General features: G+C 40.3%; 1 protein-coding gene across 5 annotated transcripts; it reads left to right on the forward strand.

Annotated features, from left to right (window-relative positions):
• Window positions 1-2,514: 2,514 nt before the first annotated feature.
• On the forward strand, window positions 2,515-7,833 carry LOC132053634 (methylthioribose-1-phosphate isomerase-like). Of its 5 annotated transcripts, none has more exons than XM_059445727.1 (10): window positions 2,516-2,804; window positions 3,131-3,186; window positions 4,418-4,576; window positions 4,695-4,797; window positions 4,954-5,096; window positions 5,432-5,527; window positions 5,619-5,682; window positions 6,999-7,137; window positions 7,210-7,478; window positions 7,621-7,833. In XM_059445727.1, the coding sequence occupies exons 1-10, from the start codon at window positions 2,724-2,726 to the stop codon at window positions 7,693-7,695; spliced, it is 1,185 nt and encodes a 394-aa protein (XP_059301710.1). In that variant the 5' UTR covers window positions 2,516-2,723; the 3' UTR covers window positions 7,696-7,833. The 5 variants fall into 5 exon arrangements, with proteins under 5 accessions (XP_059301714.1, XP_059301710.1, XP_059301711.1 ...); XM_059445728.1 differs by having other exon boundaries at window positions 5,435-5,527; XM_059445731.1 differs by lacking the exon at window positions 3,131-3,186 and having other exon boundaries at window positions 2,515-2,804.
• Window positions 7,834-20,087: the final 12,254 nt, after the last annotated feature.

A 20,087-nucleotide genomic window follows, 5' to 3' on the forward strand; every position in this document is an offset into this window, starting at 1 on the left:
CTCTATTGGGCTTCATCTTCTCTTTTTTTTTCCATGGGCCTAATTCGGTTGGCCCCGAGTTGGGCTAGTCCACTGACCTTTCGACCTTAAAACGTCCATATCTCCGTACCGATGTCACCTGGGAACCCACGACCTATGGTTGGAAAGCTAATTCAATTATCTACAACTTCTATATCTTGGTATTTTCCAAATTACAAACTTATAATACCGTTTTTGCCCCTTGAATCCGGGTCACCCGAAAACATTTTCTTAAAAATATTCGTTTGGAGGGCTTCACTTTGATTTGGCCCAAGGGTCCTTCATGAGTTGTGTTTAACTTCACGTATGTGATTCATATAACTTGTCACATGTCCAAAAAAATCTCGATGTGCGGGCCCCATCTCAACTTACAAATAATCCAGCGTACAAAAGTACGGGATACGATACTATCAACGAGAGTTTAAATTACGTTGCTACAACATGATTGTCAATTTTGAGGAAGCACATGTCACGCTCATACTCCAAAAATGAGGGGTATAACAAATGGTGTTTTGAAGAGTAAGTTAATTTGAGTCATGATTCTTAGTATTAGATGAGTATAATCTTGTTATGAATGATGTTAATGTCGTTGAGGAAGTATTATATGAGAATGGATATGGTGTTGTGTTGTAGGATTCTTTTTGTACCCCCAATACATCTTGCATGCATATAGTCTCATAAAATGAAAATCTGTATGTCCAATTTGAATCGATCTCAATGGATCCCTCGTTACTGCCCAGAGGAGAAGAATAGGTAGGGATATGGTGTTGTGTTGTAGCTATGGTTGTGGATGATTTTGAAAGGGAATTGTGATGATTGAATAAAGTTTAACTTGATAAATCTATTGATTATGATATCATGGGTGTTGCTATTGATGTTTGGGAGTTGTTTATTATATGGAAAAGGTTGTCGAAACAAAGGAAATGCTGCCCAATTTTCGTTAGCTCTTAGTCGCCGTAGCTTAGACTCAAGCATATTTCTAATGATCTAATATAGTACGAATTCTCTTGAATGTAGAGTTGTGAGCTTGGAAGGAGAACGCTTAGTCGTTAAGGAGACGTAAAGGTATGTAAGGCTAGTCCCTTTTCTTTTAAAGGCATGACTCCTCTATTACGATTTCCTTTCTATATATTCCATGACCTTCTTACATCCCAAAAGTTGAAAGTTCATGATTCTTAAAAGCTTCTTATGAGATAGAAATGAGATATGTTCCATGATAATGATGATGATAATGATGCTATTATGGGCCTGATAATCCTATCTTTATGATTTTATTGATGTTATTTCTTGTTGTTGCCTCACCTCATGCTATTAGTTCCTTCAAGGTGAGACATAGCGATGATGATTATTCCATAATGTAATCGGAGGTTCCCGACCTTACGTCACTCCGATAAAGTTACAGCTTTTACTTGAGTTCTCATGCGTGCTTCATATTATGTATATGTAAGATTACACCGTGCCTAGTTGGCCGGGCAGCTATGATGATGATTACACCGTGCCTAATTGGCCGGGCAGACACCACTAGTGGGCGGCTTGAGATGTTTACCCCGGACGCCGGCTAATGATGATCACACCGTACCTATATGGTCGGGCAGTTTATATAGGTATACATGATATGACGATGTTTATTATAAAAGTAGCATGCATGATTCCGCCTTAAGAGGCAATCAGTTGCAGGTTATCTCTTTATCTTATGATCTCTTATTTCTCTATTATGTTATTGTACATGCCTTACATACTCAGTATATTGTTCGTACTGACGTCCTTTTCTTTTATGGACGATGTGTTCATGCCCACAAGTAGACGGGGAGATGGCGCAGACGCTTAGGAGCTTTATTCAGCAGATTTGCAAGAGCACTCCACTACTCCGGAGTTTTCACTTCTTGGAATATTCTTTTGTGCACATATTGGGGCATGGCGGGGTCCTGTCCCGTCCTTATGATTTCAGTATTTCAGTTAGAGGCTCGTAGATACTCATGTGTGGGTAATAAATGTTATATGACCTCTTCAGCATATACTTTGTACATCATTTTGTAGCCGTATGAGACTATGTATATATGCATGTTCTTGGGAGACGTTTGGTGATCATTTCATAGTAAGTATGTCTTTGAGAAGTCTATATTTGTTCAGGATGGGTGCGATAGTTAGCATGATAAGTGATGCTCGGTAGCCAGCTCTGGGTACCCATCATGGCATTCTAGTTGGGTCGTGACAATTTGTTTCCAAATTAGGAAATATGTCATTCATTTTGGCACGGACTAAAAAAGAAATAGGTTCACATAAATTGAAACAGATGGAGTATCACTTTTTCATATATTAGGTATGTAATAGGTCACTGGTAAAGTTAAGTGTGATATCGACATTTGGGGTATAATTTAAGGGTCAATTTATGTCTTTTGCCTTGGTTTTATTTAATTTTGATGAGCACCGAACCAAACCAACTATGCATTTTTTTAATAGATTCGTTGGAAAAAGTTTTTTATTTAAAAAATGTGTAGAGAATAGTTTTTGCACAGGGAAAACGAGGCAGTACACGGACTATTTAGTATTCTCCCACCAACCCTGACCCTCAATCACAGCACATATATAGTCAAACAAAACAGATTCTCTTTTCCAACTGTAATTGATTATTCATTGAATCGAGTAGTCGACTTTAAATATAACTCTTTCAGGCAAACTTTTATAGTAGTAATTATTTTCAAGTTATGGGAATTAATGGAGTTGAAGGAGATAAAACACTGCAGTCCATTTGCTATAAGCGAGGTTCACTTCGCCTACTAGATCAGGTTTATTCATTTTCCTTTTTCTTTTTGTTAATCAGTGTATTCATTTTAGTAGAACTTGAGTTTCTTGTTTATTGCTTGTTAAATTAGAGGCAAAATGATTGTCTGGTTGTTGAGATCATGAGAAAGGAGGTTAAAGAAGTGGTTCTTGAATTATCCAACCTTACCAGTTTTAAAAAAAGTGGTTCTTGAATTATGACAAAAAGGGTTGTAATTTTCTAATGGGCAAAAAAAAATGAAAGTTCATCTTTTGTAGGTTGTTTTATTTTATTTAATTTTATTGGAAATCTAGTTGCTTGTGTTATTAACATTTGATCATTTGTTAACAGAGAAAACTCCCTTTAGAGACGACATATTTGGATATCAAAGATACAAAAGATGGCTGGTAAATTTTCCTCTATATATGTTCTTCACTCTTTGGGTCAATAGCTTTTTTGGTTCTTCAATTATTGATAAATTATAATTTTAATCCTTATGATATCTGACTAAGCACACTTAGCCTCCAATTAATTGAAATGTGCATTTTTGATCTCGTTGCTTATGAAATATTCACAAATTTACCATAATTATTAGTCGTTCCACCATTTAATTACCCATGTGTTATGTTAAGCTTGTACTGTTACTCCATGGACGGTAATATAGTTCTAAATGTAGTTCAAATACAACATACTCCTTACATAAAAGGACTAAAAACACACTTTTCGATTAATTGAAGGTTAATTGTGCTTTGTTAGATATCACAAGGATCAAAATCATAACATACCTATAATTTAGGGACCAAAACTGCTATTATCCCTCACTCTTTTGTACTTTGGAATGGGGATGCTTTTCTAGAAATAGTAATATGGAGAATAGAATTTAGCTTGAGCCGTGTCTGTTACACTGTCCGTAACATAATTCGCCCCCACAAAGAATAATAAAATTTGGCCTATCCCTTGGGATTGTGGTTAACTGGGAGTAAAACAACAGATTTCAAGAAAGAGAACCCAGCGTAGTGGAGAAAATCTGTATTCATTTCTCCAAAATACCATGTATATGTAGGTGTTGCTCTAATGGCTAGTTAACGGCTAGTTTGACTACTTCAGTGTAAAGGTTAATCTTTCATAAAGCCTATAATGCCTAGTTTGACTATTTTGTGTAAGGAAAAATAAATTACTAAATAATTAATATATGTAAATTAATTTTACAAAAAGAAGATCTTTTATAAACCAAGACACTCCTTTTTGAGATAACACTAGTTTTTCCAACATTTTCTTCAGTTTGTGTATTGATATATTAATTCACCTTCCTTTTTTCTTTGCTGGAACTATGCACAAATATATAGGTTTAAATGACCTTTTATAAAAAAGAAACATACAGCTTTATATGTCTGAATGGAAGTTGTGCTAGCTTGTGGTTATTTTATGATTCTGATTCCCCCCTTCCCCCACCCCCATTTCTTGATAGTTTATCATACATGGGAACTTTTTATCTCAAATTTCTGCTGTTCCTGATAAATGATCTTGTTCCCCCTTTGTCCTTTGTTGTTCCACTATAGGTTATGCTGCTGCTGCAAAAAAATCTTTTTTTTGACATAGAGTATAATCATGTGTTGTTGTTTTCCGCATATGAACCAGGGAAGCAATTAAGGAAATGGTTGTCCGTGGGGCACCTGCAATAGCCATAGCAGCTGCCCTGTCTTTGGTGGTAGAAGTTTCAAATTTAGCTTCTTTTAATGGGACTAGTGATGATGCAGCCACTTTTCTACGGAAGAAATTGGATTATCTTGTGTCAAGGTAATTATTAAGTAGCATTTGTCAAAAGCAGTTTCTGCTTGTCTTTCAAAGTTACAATGCTCTAGATGCCTTTGGGGAAAGTACCGACATGGTAAAAATCTTAATTTCCTACATGCAGCCGGCCAACAGCTGTTAATCTTTCAGATGCTGCTGTTAAGCTCAACGAAGTTATAGACAAGGCTGCTGCTGAAGCTAAAGAAGTCAATAGTGTTTTTCAGGAGGTAACATTTTTGCGTTCACAATTAGCCAGCTGTACCTGTTTGATGAAAAACTATTGAAGAATGGTGCAACTTAGTTGCAGGCAGTTGACTATCTAATTGTATTGACCTGTCCTTTGTTTTTGGTGCATGACACTTATCCCTCGTCTGTTGCATCAGGCTTACATAGAAGCAACTGAAGCTATGCTCGAGTATGATGTAATGTCAAATAAGGCAATTGGGTCATATGGTGCTAATTTTCTTCAGAAACACTTGACAGACAATCAGAAGATAACAATCTTGACCCATTGCAACACTGGAAGGTAACCTTTCTTTAGATACAGTGCTGATTTTTCTTTTCTTTCACATTTTTGTTGACGATTAGATCATTGACATACTTGACTTGAAGTTACCTTCTCCAGTATCTCAAGTGTTATTAATCTAAAGCTCAAGTGTATATTTTTTCTTAGTCTCTGGTGTAACAATACTATGGTGTATGGTTTAGAATCGGAAGCTATAGTTCTTTACACACATTATAAAGTTCTCTTTTAGATCCTTATCAAAAAATAAAGTTCTCTTTTAGATGTGCTTGTGCCCCAGCATTTCCTTAATGCTGGTTTGTTTCACATCAATAATATTCCTTTATTACTCATAAAAGAAGGTTATCCTCTCTCGTATTCAATAGTTTCGCTTCAGTGGCCATTGGGTTTCTGTGCAAGTCTAACAGAGAAGAAGCAGGAAGAAATTGTGACAAGTATGATTATTTGCATGGCTAATTTCTGATTTTCTTCATTTTTTGATAGTCTGGCAACAGCTGGATATGGAACTGCTCTTGGTGTTATCAGGGCACTTCATGCTCAAGGAGTTCTAGAAAGGGCTTACTGCACAGAAACACGTCCATTCAACCAGGTGGGCAGCTTCTACTATTTCTAATTTTTTACTTTTCTGCACTCACAGAAGTAATTTTTAATTTGTAGTTAAATTAATGATGAATGCAACTAAAGTGAAGTGCTTATGTAGTTATCTTGGTAGATACATCAATTGGCATTTTCATGCATAGTCCTTTGCTGCTGGTAACTGATGGAGCAATTAGGGTTAGTCTGGTGGGTTGGAGTGTATGATGCATTCATTGTTTTCTTCATGTTGCCAACTAAAGACAAACTAAAAATTGCTTGAAATAATTTATGCAGCAGCGAATAAGGTGAACAGTTGTGGAAATCCATTTCTAGTATTATACAATGGCAATATGGCACTGCAGAACCTAGAGATTTTTTTTTTCACCTCTCCCCCCAGGAGCTACCCCCTTTTCGCTCCTTTGGTGACTCGAACCCACAACCTTCGGGTTGGAGGTGGAGGGTGCTTACCATCTGAGCAAACCCCTCTTGTCGACATAGAGAGATCCACGAGAAGAAATAGCATGAAGCTAAGTTCTAAGAGTTACAAGCTGAAATCAGCAAATAATGCTCAAAACAAGAGTAGATGGGGCTGACAGATGAATATGTAAAAATACAAGAGAAATCTCTCAGAGAAACATAGCATCAACCTCTTTGACTTCTTTGTCACAACACTTTCCAATAGTGTCTTAAAGTCTTTGTGACTTTTCAACTTAAGCAGTATGTGACCTGGCTGAATCTATAGATTTAAATTTTCTTGTGTAGACTAAACTCAAGAGTCTACCCAGTACCTTATGTAGTATGCAAAGCCCTCTACCAAAATGTTATAACAGACTACCTAGTCCCCTTGACCACCTTGTAGATTTGTGGCATCTACATAGCCCCCCAAAATGTTAGAACTTTTCTTTAGTTGATGCTTCTCATCATTACATCAGAATTGAAGCTAGTTAGCGAACATTGCTTAGCATGTCAACATCAGAGAGACAGAGATTCCAACTATGTCATTTCCAATGGAATTCTCTGGATTAGCTTTTTGTACTTTGCTTTATTTGGTCCGGATGACAAACATTCATTTATTTTCCTATAACCAGAGCAACCGCACACTTGCATATTTTCTATTGGATTAACATATACATATTGTTCTTGACTACAAAATTCAGTAGTCATGTACTAAGGAATCAGATGTTCAATAACAAGTGTAAATTAAATTATGATGGTAACTTATTCTGATTTCCCCCGCATAAGACCTTGCTATTCGACAAGTGAGTCATGATGGCCCCTAGCCAGGGAAGTTGCAGAAAATGTTATAATTCTCTCTTCATTTAATGGCAGGGATCCAGACTCACTGCATTTGAGTTGGTTCATGAGAATATACCAGCCACCCTTATAGCAGATTCAGCTGCAGCTGCATTAATGAATGCTGGTCAAGTGAAAGCTGTCGTTGTTGGAGCTGATCGTGTCACTGCTAATGGTAATTATAAGTTACGTTCACATCTGCCTTTGGCTTCCAAACCTGAATTGGAGGATTTTTCTCTTGCTGTAGGTGATACTGCCAATAAGATTGGAACTTATAGCTTAGCCGTCTCTGCTAACCGTCATGGTATTCCATTTTATGTTGCGGCTCCTTTGACTTCTATCGATCTATTCCTTTCTACTGGACAACAAATTGAGATAGAAGAAAGATCTCCAAAGGAACTGTTGCATACACGTGGAGGACTAGGTGAACAAGTTGCTGCCTCTGGTATATCTGTTTGGAACCCGGCATTTGATGTGACTCCTGCTAATTTGATTAGTGGTATCATCACTGAAAAGGTTAGTTGATTGATACTTCCTCTCTTCTCTGGTTATCTCTACACTTGCACCCACGGTGTGCATTGATGCACTAAACTGTACCATAGACTATCTTCTGGCAATATCAAACTAGTATTCTAACAAATGACAACTGTTTCAATAGGGTGTTATCACAAAGAATGGGGCTGATACCTTTGATATTGCTGAATTTGTGCGCAAGACATCAGGAGACTTGTGATGTTGGTTTAATTGGTCAGTCATGAGATATTTCTTGTGTCCTCATTTTGTCGTTCGTTTAGTATCCCATTTGTACTATCAGCATTCAGTTCTCAGCTGTAAGTGTTTAAAGTACTCAATAAAGTTTAATCTTCTGCTCCTCCTAGAGCATGTAAAATTGTACAATGATGTGGAGAGAAATAATTGTACTATGTAACATGGCTACCACCACCATGGTTGTCCGTGAGAAAGCTTCCAACAACACGATAGTTCACCCACAACATTTGAACAATTAGCTGATAAAAATCTAGCAACAAATTGAGTTCAACATCCTAAAAACAACCAGATCCAGTTGGATATTCAAGTTTTTTGAGTACTCTACAATGGTAGATTTCTAGAATTTTCGCCCAACCTTCGCAAAATCAATGTTAAAGCTCTTAAAGGCAACGTAAATAACTGAGTTTTGCAAATTTTGAACAACGAACACTTTTAACTTTAAGATCTAAAATTTTGTTTCTCCTATGCTGGAGATAAGAAGTGGGGGAGGAGCTCTGAGGAAGAAGATTAGAGAAGGGGGGTTTCTATTGGGATGAGGGAAAAATATGGGCCGGGATGAAATTCTCACAAGCATAACATGTGTGCCACGTTTTAAAAGTGGTGTGTTTTAGACACATATTGAAAAGTTTTGGGTGTCTAAAGGATTGCCAGTGTTGGAGAAAATTTTAGAAATAGCGATTGTTTAGAGCGAATGTAGCGATAGTTACTGTATTTATGAAATGTAGCTACAGTTTTGTTTCAAAATGTAGTGATACGATGTATCCTAGCTTCAAAGAGGTTTATCAGCGCATACAATTGCGTTGGATTAACTAAAATCGCGGGAGATCTTTCCAATAATTGAAATCGGTACAATGAAGCGTGAATCACACGTCAAAGATCTTTTGTGTGCAAAAATATCTCTATTATCCAAAATTAGGACGCATGATTTCATTCTAGCTTGATGCTTAAAAAGACAGAGCGATTACTTAGCCAAACTCATAATTGAAAGCTGCAAATACATGGGAAAAAATCCATTAAAATCTCTAGCGGGAGGTTCATGGATACAAGAAATTGCTTCGTTCAGTTCATTTTAGCAGATAGAACCTTCTTCCTCCATTGATGCAATGATTTAGAGAGTAACAATTCTTCGTTAACCATTGGAACATCTATTTGAGAATTCGGAATACACAGAGTCAAATCCTTCTTCCGACATTGATATAGGTATTACCCACAACCAAAATCGTAATTGAAAGCACAAATCACACGTGTCTTATCAATTACCTAGTCAAAAACAGCAATTCAAGTATCTTTTTGGGAATTCAGAATTCGAAAACAACAATGTCAAGCGGGAGCGTAGCAACAGTGTTAAAAGGGGGTGTGCGAATCCAGTAACTTTTGCGTAGACCCTGTATTTGTACTAGAAAAATCAGTAAAGGTAGATATTATTTACCGGCGAACCCACATACATAAATAAGCGGATGGTTCAGTGATAATGCTGTGGCTAGCGAGGCTCTCTCTTCACAGAGATGTGGATTCGAAACCCCACCAGTGCCAATGTTTTTTCATTTTTTTTATTTGTTATAATATCCTAGATTCTCTTTTTAAAATTAGAAGAAAGTATAAATTAGATTCGTGCAGTTCTTTTCCTTTGGGGTATTTTTTGCCCTTTTAGCTATCATACAGAATATTATACATAATTTTTTTTTTATCACAATTTTTTTAAAAACAAATTATAAAATTGACAAACCCAAACCCAAAAAGAAAACCAACTTCTCCTGATACTTACTGCTACCAACTCGTTCTTTTTCATCGTTTTCAAAGGAAGACAACTCGTCGAGTGCAATTGTAATGATAATGCTTATATTTATCTAGTGTTTAAGTAGTTTGTTGCTTTTTTAAATATATTGAATACTGATACATGTTCATTAGTTTTGATTGTTATACGTTAGGCTGAGGTCGTTGTCCGTCTTAAAATTAGGAACCGTACTCAAATCCGCTTCCGCCTCTGAATTGTCTAGCATAACAGTTTTAATTCATTATTTCAAGCACTGCAACGTGGAAAACTTTTATGTTGATTATACTATAGAGGGTATCATGATCAAAGAGTATGCTTCTTTTGGAGATGTTGTTACTACAATTTCGAAGCAGCTAAAATCAACAAGAGTCTCAAATCTAAAAAAATTAAATACACTGTAGACAGGAGTTGTATGCTTATGGAAATACTCAATGACCTGGGTGTCAGGAGCATAAGGATTTCGGGATATATTCATTGTGTATAACTACAACAAACAATCAGTTGGAATACACTTTATCAGGAGAAAGTGTAATGCAAGGTGATACGATACAACTTGGATACATACTTGGTATATATGCGAGAAATACAGTTGATACACTATCCTTGGCGCCAGCAGATTAATAGAAGTCTTCGAAGAGGACAAATATTTTATTTTCTCGAACCATAACCAAAAAGAGGTAAGTGAAGAACAAACATATAAGGATCGAACAACGATACATACTGTGAAGGGGCACTATGCAATTGCTGGAAGGTTTTAATTCAACGTACATATATCAAATTCTAGGAGGTCAGTATTTCAGTATAATGGTATATCTATTAACAAAACTGATTGTATGTGTGTTTTTTTTGCCTTCTTTTCAGTATGTGTATAGAAATGTAGACTAGTGTGTATCTGTATTTAGGAAAAAAAAAATCTATATTACATACAACTTGTGTGCAGATATAGCCTTGTCTGCGTATGTGAATAACGTGCATGGAGTTTTAAGGAGTCAAGTTTGAACAAATTAAGAATGTTCAAAGTTAGAGAGTTCTAAGATGAGCATACAAGTCCATTGAAGGATAAGGTGTATTCACAACATCAAGCAACTTGTGGGTTGATAGGATGCATTATTAACCCATATATGATAATCATGAGAGGAAATACACCCCAAGGGACATAATAGATGATGTGAAAATGGACCCTAGATGTGAGGTACAAGAAGGCTGACGTTCTAAAGAAAAGGCGCTGATGTTATTGAGGGGGGACCCATCTAATTCTTGCAAGAAATGACCGAGATACTTATGCATCTGGGATACAGCGTACCCTGGTTCACATATTAGAATGCACAAAATGCCTGAAAATGAGTTCATGTATCTCTTTTTGTCATCGACATGTTTATCAAAGGTTTCGATATTGCAGATCCATCATGGTTGTAGAAGGAAACCACTTCAAATCAGCACACAAGGGGACGTTTGTTTCAGCAAGCACCTTAGATGGAGCAGGTAATTCACATTCGTGCTTACACTATTTAACATGCATGGATACACTGATAAACATACAACCTGATTACGTAAAAGAGAATACACTTGACTAAACTTTGCATACGTATGCAATTGTATGTGCAGGAAGTATACCATCGCTAGCATATGGCTTAGTCAATTTTGAGAATGATGCTTCATGGACGTGGTTCTTTGAGCGGTCTAAGAAAACTTTTGGAGAACAGGAGAATATATTTGTATCGGATAGGCATGAGGGCGTCATCAAAGCTGTATCAAGAGTTAATTCTATTGTGCCATAGTATGCGTGCATGTGACATCTACGGAATAACATATATAAGAAATATAACAAGACTCATGAACGGTTGAGTGAGGTATACTATTCCATGACAAAAGCATACGCAGGATGAATTTGATGAGCTAATGAAAAAGATTGAGAAGGTTAGTATTTGGGTGAAAGATTACTTGGATATGACTTGTGCATTGATCTTCACTTGCACCTCTACCTCATGCATTACACGACTGAAGTTGCACTCCAAGTACTCTATTTAATCCTGCTTAACCTGAACCCTTTAGGCTCAAGGGTTTGTATCTAAATTTCTAGCCTAGCGTTAACTCCACCACACATCTCGTCAGTCATTAATATATCATTAGCGTATAACATACAGCATGACACTTCAATTTGAATATGTCGTGTCAATTCGTCCATCACTAACGCAATTAGAATGGGCTAAAGGCTAATCCCTGGTGCAACCACGATCGAGAAGTGTTTTAAGTCACCTCCCACTGTTTTAACCGAGTCTTAGCTCTATCGTACATGTCCTTAATAGCCCTAATTAAGTCACATGTACACCTCTAGACTCCAAGCATCTCCAAAGAATCTCTCTAGGGACTTTATCGTACGCCTTTTCTAGGTCAATGAACACCATGGGTAAATATCTCTTCCTGTACCTATACTTCTCCAATAATCTCCTAACATGATGAATTACTTTTGTAGTTGGATTGCCCTGCATGAAAAAGAATTGGTTCTCAGAAATAAACACATGTGTGGTTTGCGGGCTATTGCACAAGAGAGGGTTTTACCCTATGCGCACTCAAAGGGTAGAGGCTGCGGGTTTCTTGTCATAAAAAATAAACGCACCCCTCCTCATCCTCATCTCTACGCCCTCTTCCAAACTTCCATAGTCTGGTTAGTAGCTTGATACACTTATAGTTGCAATTCTGAATATCATCCTTTTCTTGTATAACATAATCATTGTACTCCACCTCCATTCCTCTGGAATTTTAGCTGCCCTAAAAATGATATTAAAAAACTCAATCCGCCACTCCATACGTGCCTCACTTGCATTCTTCTAGAAATCCATTGGGATCTCGTCTAGCCCCGTTGCTCTTCCCCTCATTTTGCGGATAACCCTCTAACCTCCGCAGCCTTTGTGAACCTATAATCCCCAAAATCTCTATGACTCTTAGAATGCTCTAACTCCCCCAACACGATATCCGTGTCCCTTTCTTCATTCAAGAGCTTATGAAAATATATCTGCCATCTCCGTCTAATGTGCGCCTTTTCTACAAACACTTCGCCATTCTCGCCTCGATGCACTTCATCGTGTCCAAGTCGTGGTCCTTCCCCTTTATAATTTCCTATCCTCGCCTTTACACTTGAGCTCTTCAAAAACTGTTGTTTTTAGCCGTCGTGACTGCTAGCTTCCCTTCCTTCTTCTCCTAAAAAATCTCCCTATTTCTCCTCTTGTCCTCATCGTCTAAGTTTTTCACTAATGCTGCATAGCAACTTTCTACTTTTTCTTGGACCCTCTATTCCACACCAATTCCCTTTATGCCCACTTGGGTAAACCCTCGAGACCTCTAACACTAGTCTAGCTGCTTCCCTGATACAATCGGTTGTCCTAGCCCAGATACTATTACGTCCCCACTACTCCTCAAGACTCTATAGACACCAAATTCTCCCTAATCTCCTAAGATTGGGCCTCAATCAGGCCTCCCCATCGAATCCTTTACAGGTCATATGCAACCCTTTTCTTCTTCCTCCTAATACCCAAATCCATAACCACGAGCTCGTCGTCTAAGTGACTGCTAGCTTCCCTTTCTTCTTCGCCTAAAAAATCTCCTATTCCTCATCTTGTCCTCATCGTCTAAGTTTTTCACTAATGCTGCATAGAAACCTTCTACTTTTTCTTAGACTCTATATGTCATACCAATTCCCTTTATGCCCACTTGGGTAATCCCTCGAGACCTCTAACACTAGTCTAGCTACTTCCCTGATACAAGCGGTTGTCCTAGCCCAGATACTATCGCGTCCCCACTAATCCCCAAGACTATATAGACACCAAATTCTCCTCAATCTCTAAGATTGGCCCTCAATCAGGCCTCCCCATCGAATCCTTTGCAGGTCATATGCAACCCTTTTCTTCTTCCTCCTAATACCCAAATCCATAACCACGAACTTATGTTGGGTTGTAACATCTCACTCGGGATAAACTTGTACTCCTTGCATAAACCTCTATCACACTTTTAAGGAGTATGCAATCGATTTGTGTTTTAGCCACCGCACTACACTAGGTCACCAAGTGCACATCCATCTTCTGGAACTTGAGTTAGCTATGACCAACTCGAAAGCTTTCACGAAATTTAAAAGTGAAACTCCTCCTTCATTTCTATCCTCAAAATCGAAATCTCCATATATATCATCAAATCCTCTTAAAGTGGTCCCTATGCGACCATTAAAATTTCCTCCTAAAATTAGTTTCTTGGTATATGAGATACCTCTCACAACCTCGTCCAACTCCTTCTAGAAGCGGCTTTTGACCTCCTCGTCCAAACTCGCCTGCGGCACATATGCACTAATTATGTTAAAATGTTATCCCTTCCAAAACTATTTTATTGGTCATCATCCTATCATTCACCCTCATAACCTCTACCAGTTGCTCCCTAAGTTCTCTATCTACTAAAATGCCTACTCCATTCCTACTCATAGAGCTTCATGAGTATAATAACTTAAACTAATCTACATCTCTAGCCTTGGTTCCTACCCATTTGTTTTCCAGACAAAAGCTACTTTGATCTTCCTCCTCTTATGAATCTTCACTAACTCTATCGACTTTCCCATCAATTTCCCTATGTTCAAGGCTCAATTATCAACCTAGAAGCTGTCACGACCCAACCCCGTAGGCCGTGACTAGTGCCCGAGCTGGGCACCCAGACACATTCATCCAATCCGAATCACATACAGATAGCTTATACGGACACGAATATCAAACACTGTCTCAAATTATCTCAAACTGTCTCAAACACATCTCAAACACAAACATATATATATCAGAAGCCGGCAAGGCTATCAAATGGCGCAACGGCCCAAAACATGTACAAATGCAAGCCGACAAGGCTGCTACGGCGAATAGGATCGCCCAGAACATATATCATACAAACACACCTACGTAATAGGCATAACCCACCTATACGTCTACGTACCTCTAAACGTACAAACAGTAATCATATGACGGGACGTGGGCCTCGCCGTACCCCCCCCCGAACAAACCAATACATATGCGGCGAACGAATATATACCAAAATGTGAGCTCCGAATAAAGCGGAGCACTCCAAAATGAGAAAGGGTGTCCTAGATCGGCGGATCACCGAATCCGTACGTTCGTACCTGCGGGCATGAAACGCAGCCCCCGAAGAAAGGGGGTCAGTACGAAATATGTACTGAGTATGCAAAGCAGAAGATATAGTAAACAAATCTGAGTCATAATCGAAACAGAAGTACAGAAAGTAAATGCATTTCCAAAATATCAAAATGTTTACTTTCAAAATACAAATCATGCATAGGGCTCAGAAAATATGGTCGCCCGCCCGTCATCGGCGCCATAACACAGCATAACACCAGAAAGTTTCAAATCTCCGTAACCCCGTCACACATCATAACACAGCATAACGCCATACACAGCATAACACCAAATATAAGCGGAACCCGGCCCTCTAGCGAGGTGCTCGGTGAACCATAACACAGCATAACACCGGAGTATAACAAAGTGCGCACGACAACAGAACCGGCCCGGGACTCGGCGAAAGATACAACAGAATGCACGAACAGAGTCGTGAGTAACCATATGCATAAAATCATTATCATAGACTCAAATGATAAGTAAAATGACCATACTTAGAAATTGGAATAATAACCAAATCAAATTCTTTCAAAAGTCATCAGGATTACAAAAAGAAGAGTCGCGGGACCCACGGATGGGTGTTGACCCGAGCGGGCCCGCCTATGGAAAACATACTCATCATACGCCATACAATCTCCTACGAACATATCGAGGCAATCCGAGCCTTTCTGTGAAAGATACGGGCGTTCGTAGTTACGGAATTCTTTAAGAACAAAACTTTTTATGTAACATTTGAAAATCAAATTTTCCAAAGACATAAGGGCCAATATTTCATCATATCAAACATACGAATTCCAAGAAACAAATAAGAGTCATACACATGCTCGGATTGCGAGAATAGGATTTCCTCGAGGCTCGTGTCATAGCCTATTTGTAACTAAGGCATGCCAAAAGAAGGAAGGGTTGAGCTTTACATACCTCGTTCGCTCTCAAAGCTAGTCCAAACTCAAGCTAATGCCAACCTACGCCTCGGGCTCTCCAAGGTCTACAAATACGTCAACGGATATCAAATATTAGCTATAGCCATTTAGGCATTTAATTCCAAACTAGCACTAAATTCTACAGGAATTTGGGCAGCATTTCCCCTGTAAATAGACCAACCCCGAGAATTTAACTCGGCCAAATCAACAACAACAACACCAACAACCAACCTAGCAACATCAATAATCAATCCGAAAAGCAATATAACATTAGTAACCCTCTTTTACATCGTTCAACAACATTCATAATATTCAATTCAACGGCTTACATTCAAGCCAACATAAACGCTCATACATTCCAATACTAACCCGAACCCATACCAACAATATTCAAAGACATTTTAAATAATTCATACAATATTTCAAACATCCCAAACAACATCCCAACTCACCCGAAAACTGCCCAAACCCGAGAACAACATCCGTAACACATTTCCAACTTCTGATTTGCACCAACAATTCACGCTCTAACAATGTCATTCTCATAAATATACAAATTACATTAAATGTACACAATCCTCCAAAGCAGCCCATACAATTACAACATCAATCTTGAGTCATTAAACTCTCATTTTCAACATAGAATTCACAACGACAACATTCAAAATTCCAAATAGACTTTATCCATTCTCATTCACACAACATGGCCCTATATTCGGCCAACACTACACACACATATCTTGATGATTCTCATCCATCTCTTCACTCTACAACAATTAAAACATGCTAGCTAGAATTTAATTCATTACTCCTACACAACACAACACACACACACGGCCATACATCACACACACACGGCTCAACTCCAACATACTATATTTCATGAATTTCATCCATTTTAGCATACTACAACATGCATACACCATTCGTAACACATAAAACATGATTAAATCTTACCTTTCTTCTTCAACTTCACAAATAGGCTAGGGTTAGCTAGGATGAAAACTAGCGGTTTGATTGCTCCAACAACACTTTCACGTTACTTAGGGACCTCCAATTAGTGGATTTGCACCAAGGAAGTATTTTTGGGATGGCTAAAATTGGACTTGATTTTTCTTGGTCTTGGCCGAGAGCCTTTTGTGCCCATCCAAGGTTCTTGTCTTTTTTTTTTCTAAGTGTTGAATGAAGATGAATGACTTAGAAGTAATCTTTTATGCTAATATAAGACTTATACATGTGTCCCATGGCCCACACATGTGTTGGACCAATTAAAATTGGCCACAAAATGTGTGGGAGCCACTCCCACACCACACGGCCAACATGGCTTATTTTGCATGATTTCCAACTTTCAATTATTCCATTTTTGGTCCCAAATTTTCCTAAATGTTCCATGCCAACAAATTCATGAACAACTTATGTCTTAAAATAAAATCGAAGGTCAAAAGTCCCGACTTTGTATCCCGGGATGGTTTTGTCCCTAACTTATCATAGTTAAACCGGATTGCCCCAACGTACAAAATTCGGGATATAACATCCTCCCCTCCTTTAGAACATTCGTCCTCGAATGTTAGATTAACCTTACGGGATCTTATAAGCACTCGGGGGAGTTTCTTTTACAACTACCACAACAATTCATTTATCAAGCAACATAGTCAAGTAAGGGATTTACATTTCCTGTAGGCACTGGAAATAAGTGAGGATACTTCTTGTTCATCTCCTCCTCAGCTTCCCAAGTCATTTCTTCCCGATTATTGTTTCGCCATAGCACTTTAACATAAGCCACATCTTTATTCCGCAACTTTCTTACCTGACGATCCAATATGGCTATAGGCTGCTCTTCATAAGATAGCTCCTCTCCGTGACCCGGATATCATCTACAAGAAAATATTCGGAAGGGTCACCAATCATTTACGAAGCATAGAAACATGGAATACCGAATTTTTGCTCCCAAATCGGCGTGAGATCTAATTCATAGGCAACCTTGCCTATTTTACGGATGATCTGATAAGGCCCAATATGTCTCGGACTGAGCTTTCCTTTCTTGTCGAATCTCATCACACCTTTCATGGGTGACACTTTAAGGAATACCCAATCACCAATCTGAAACTCTAAATGTCGACGGCGATTATCCGCATATGATTTCGTCGACTCGGGGTCGCTAATAACCTTTCCCGAATCGCCCTTCACTTTATCAACTCGCTTTTGCCGGATCACATCCTGGGCCAATCAACTTAGTCTCGCCAACATCGAACCAACCAATCGGTGACCTGCATTTCCTGCCATACAAAGCCTCATATGGTGCCATCTGAATACTGGAGTGGTAGTTGTTATTATAAGCAAATTCAACAAGCGGCAAATGATCATCCCAGCTACCCCTGAAATCAATAACACAGGCCCGCAACATATCTTCCAGCGTCTGAATAGTGCGCTCGGCCTGTCCGTCAGACTGAGGATGAAATGCTGTACTAAGACTCACCTGTGTCCCCAATCCTTCCTGAAATGATCTCCAAAAATAGTCGTAACTCGGGTACCTCCGTCGAGATAATAGATATGGGAACTTCGTGAAGTCGCACAATCTCCTTAATATATAACCTGGCATAATCCTCAGCTGAATACGTAGTCCGGACTGGGAGAAAATGGGCTGATTTTGTTAGCCTATCAACAATAACCCAAATGGAATCATACCTCCGTGGAGTGCGAGGTAAACCTGTAATAACATTAGGCGACGCCTCCTGGTCCTGTCGGCTGGCCAATGAATATATGCGGTTCGAAGGACCGCTAGAATAGGGAACTCCGCCACGACCTCTGCCGCGGCCGGCTGGTGCTAGCATACCTCGCCCCGCAGGGCGCATAGCGACTGAGGATGAAGATGAACCACCACCGACCGCAGGGTAGGAGTCGCGCTGCGGTGCACCACCCCTAACCGGCACGTCTCTCATCGACGGGCCCCGACGGCCGCAAGTAAAACACGCACGGGTGGCACGAAAACACTCCCCGGGGTGCCGTTCTCCATGTGCTGGGAACACGGAGGTCCGGGTGGTCTCATCCGACCACCGGAACCTTCCGTCCAACCGTGAGCCCGAAACCCCGGAGCTCGGCTCGCCCCTCGAATATCCCGCACCTCTCGATCTCTCCCGCGGCCCAGGGTGTGTGCCCTGTCAAGCCGGGAAGGACATTCGCCGCCGGGCCGAGGTCGCCCCTCGAAAATCCCGTAATACCTGGGGGCCGGATCGAGCCTCTTGGCCGGCCCCTAATACACTCCGACGGCCGACGCCTTCCGGCCCCTCTATACCGGGCGCGTGCCCGGACACGGCACATCCATACCCGGCCGGGCCGCCACACTAAACAACCGTCGACCATATAGCGATCTAGCCCCCATCACATACCGGTGCATCCGGTCGTCTATATCGCCCACATGCGTACGCATATCCGGCCAACGAGTCAAACTCCAAACCGTACTCCCGGACGGTCCCGCCCTCTCGTCTCAACAACAGAACTCTACTCGGCCCGGCCGTAGCTCGGGAGGTGTAAATGGGCCGAAAGGCCCCGTAAAACTCTCGCCACATACGGACGGAGGGGCACCCTCACCTCTCGGACAATACCCGGACTCACCACCGCAAGGGCTACATCCTCGCAACCGATATGACGCCATCTCAACACCAATCTCGTCGCCTTAATCAACCGTAACGTACGAAAGATCTGTCCGATAAAACTCCTCACAGTCCTCTCCGTGGGCTTCGACCAAAAACTCGGTGGTGATTACATGTCGAAACTCACTGTGCCCTCGAACCGTCATGTCGGTCGCACCGATCACCCCCTCACCGTGGGCTCGCCTACTACCAATCGGTCAAGAATCGTACCGCCTCCTCGCATAGCCCCATCATCCGCCCCCGGGCCGGGGAGCCGGAGGCTCTGCACTCGAACCCTCCGGAGCCGGCGGTGGAGCCGCCTCGCACTCCGCAGCTGCCGTCGCTCCAAGCCCCTCTCGGCACGTGGGTAGCCGGGTGGTCGGGGGGGCACAATATCCCAGACAAAGCCCGCACGGGCCCTGCAACTCGCGGCCCTAGCCGGTCTCACCAACCGCCGTAGACTTGCCCTTCTCGGGTAGCTGTGGCCTTCTTCGGAGGCATCGCTAAAAACATAATATTTCGTCATAGAAGAGTCATCCTGATAACACAGCTCTATCGCACGATCTAAGATCAGAAGGAAAGATAACACCTTAAATGTCCTGTAGCCTCCTGTTTATAGATGTGGTGCACAACACACCGATAAACAATACTCTACTAGACACGGTCTGTAGACATTCCGAGGACGAACCGCTCTGATACCACTTCTGTCACGACCCAACCCCGTAGGCCGTGACTAGTGCCCGAGCTGGGCACCCAGACACATTCTTCCAATCTGAATCATATACAGATAGCTTATATGGACACGAATATCAAACGCTGTCTCAAATTATCTCAAACTGTCTCAAACACATCTTAAACACAAACATATATATATC

This window comes from Lycium ferocissimum, chromosome 4, assembly GCF_029784015.1.
Source record: "Lycium ferocissimum isolate CSIRO_LF1 chromosome 4, AGI_CSIRO_Lferr_CH_V1, whole genome shotgun sequence".
NCBI lineage: Eukaryota > Viridiplantae > Streptophyta > Magnoliopsida > Solanales > Solanaceae > Lycium > Lycium ferocissimum.

What these genes read in the sequence shown, in the direction of transcription:
- LOC132053634 (XM_059445727.1), top strand. Translation starts at nt 2,724, where the DNA reads ATGGGAATTAATGGAGTTGAAGGAGATAAAACACTGCAGTCCATTTGC. An exon ending in AAAGATACAAAAGATGGCTG is followed by an intron (nt 3,187 to 4,417) that starts GTAAATTTTCCT and finishes CATATGAACCAG; the next exon opens with GGAAGCAATTAAGGAAATGG. An exon ending in TCAATAGTGTTTTTCAGGAG is followed by an intron (nt 4,798 to 4,953) that starts GTAACATTTTTG and finishes CTGTTGCATCAG; the next exon opens with GCTTACATAGAAGCAACTGA.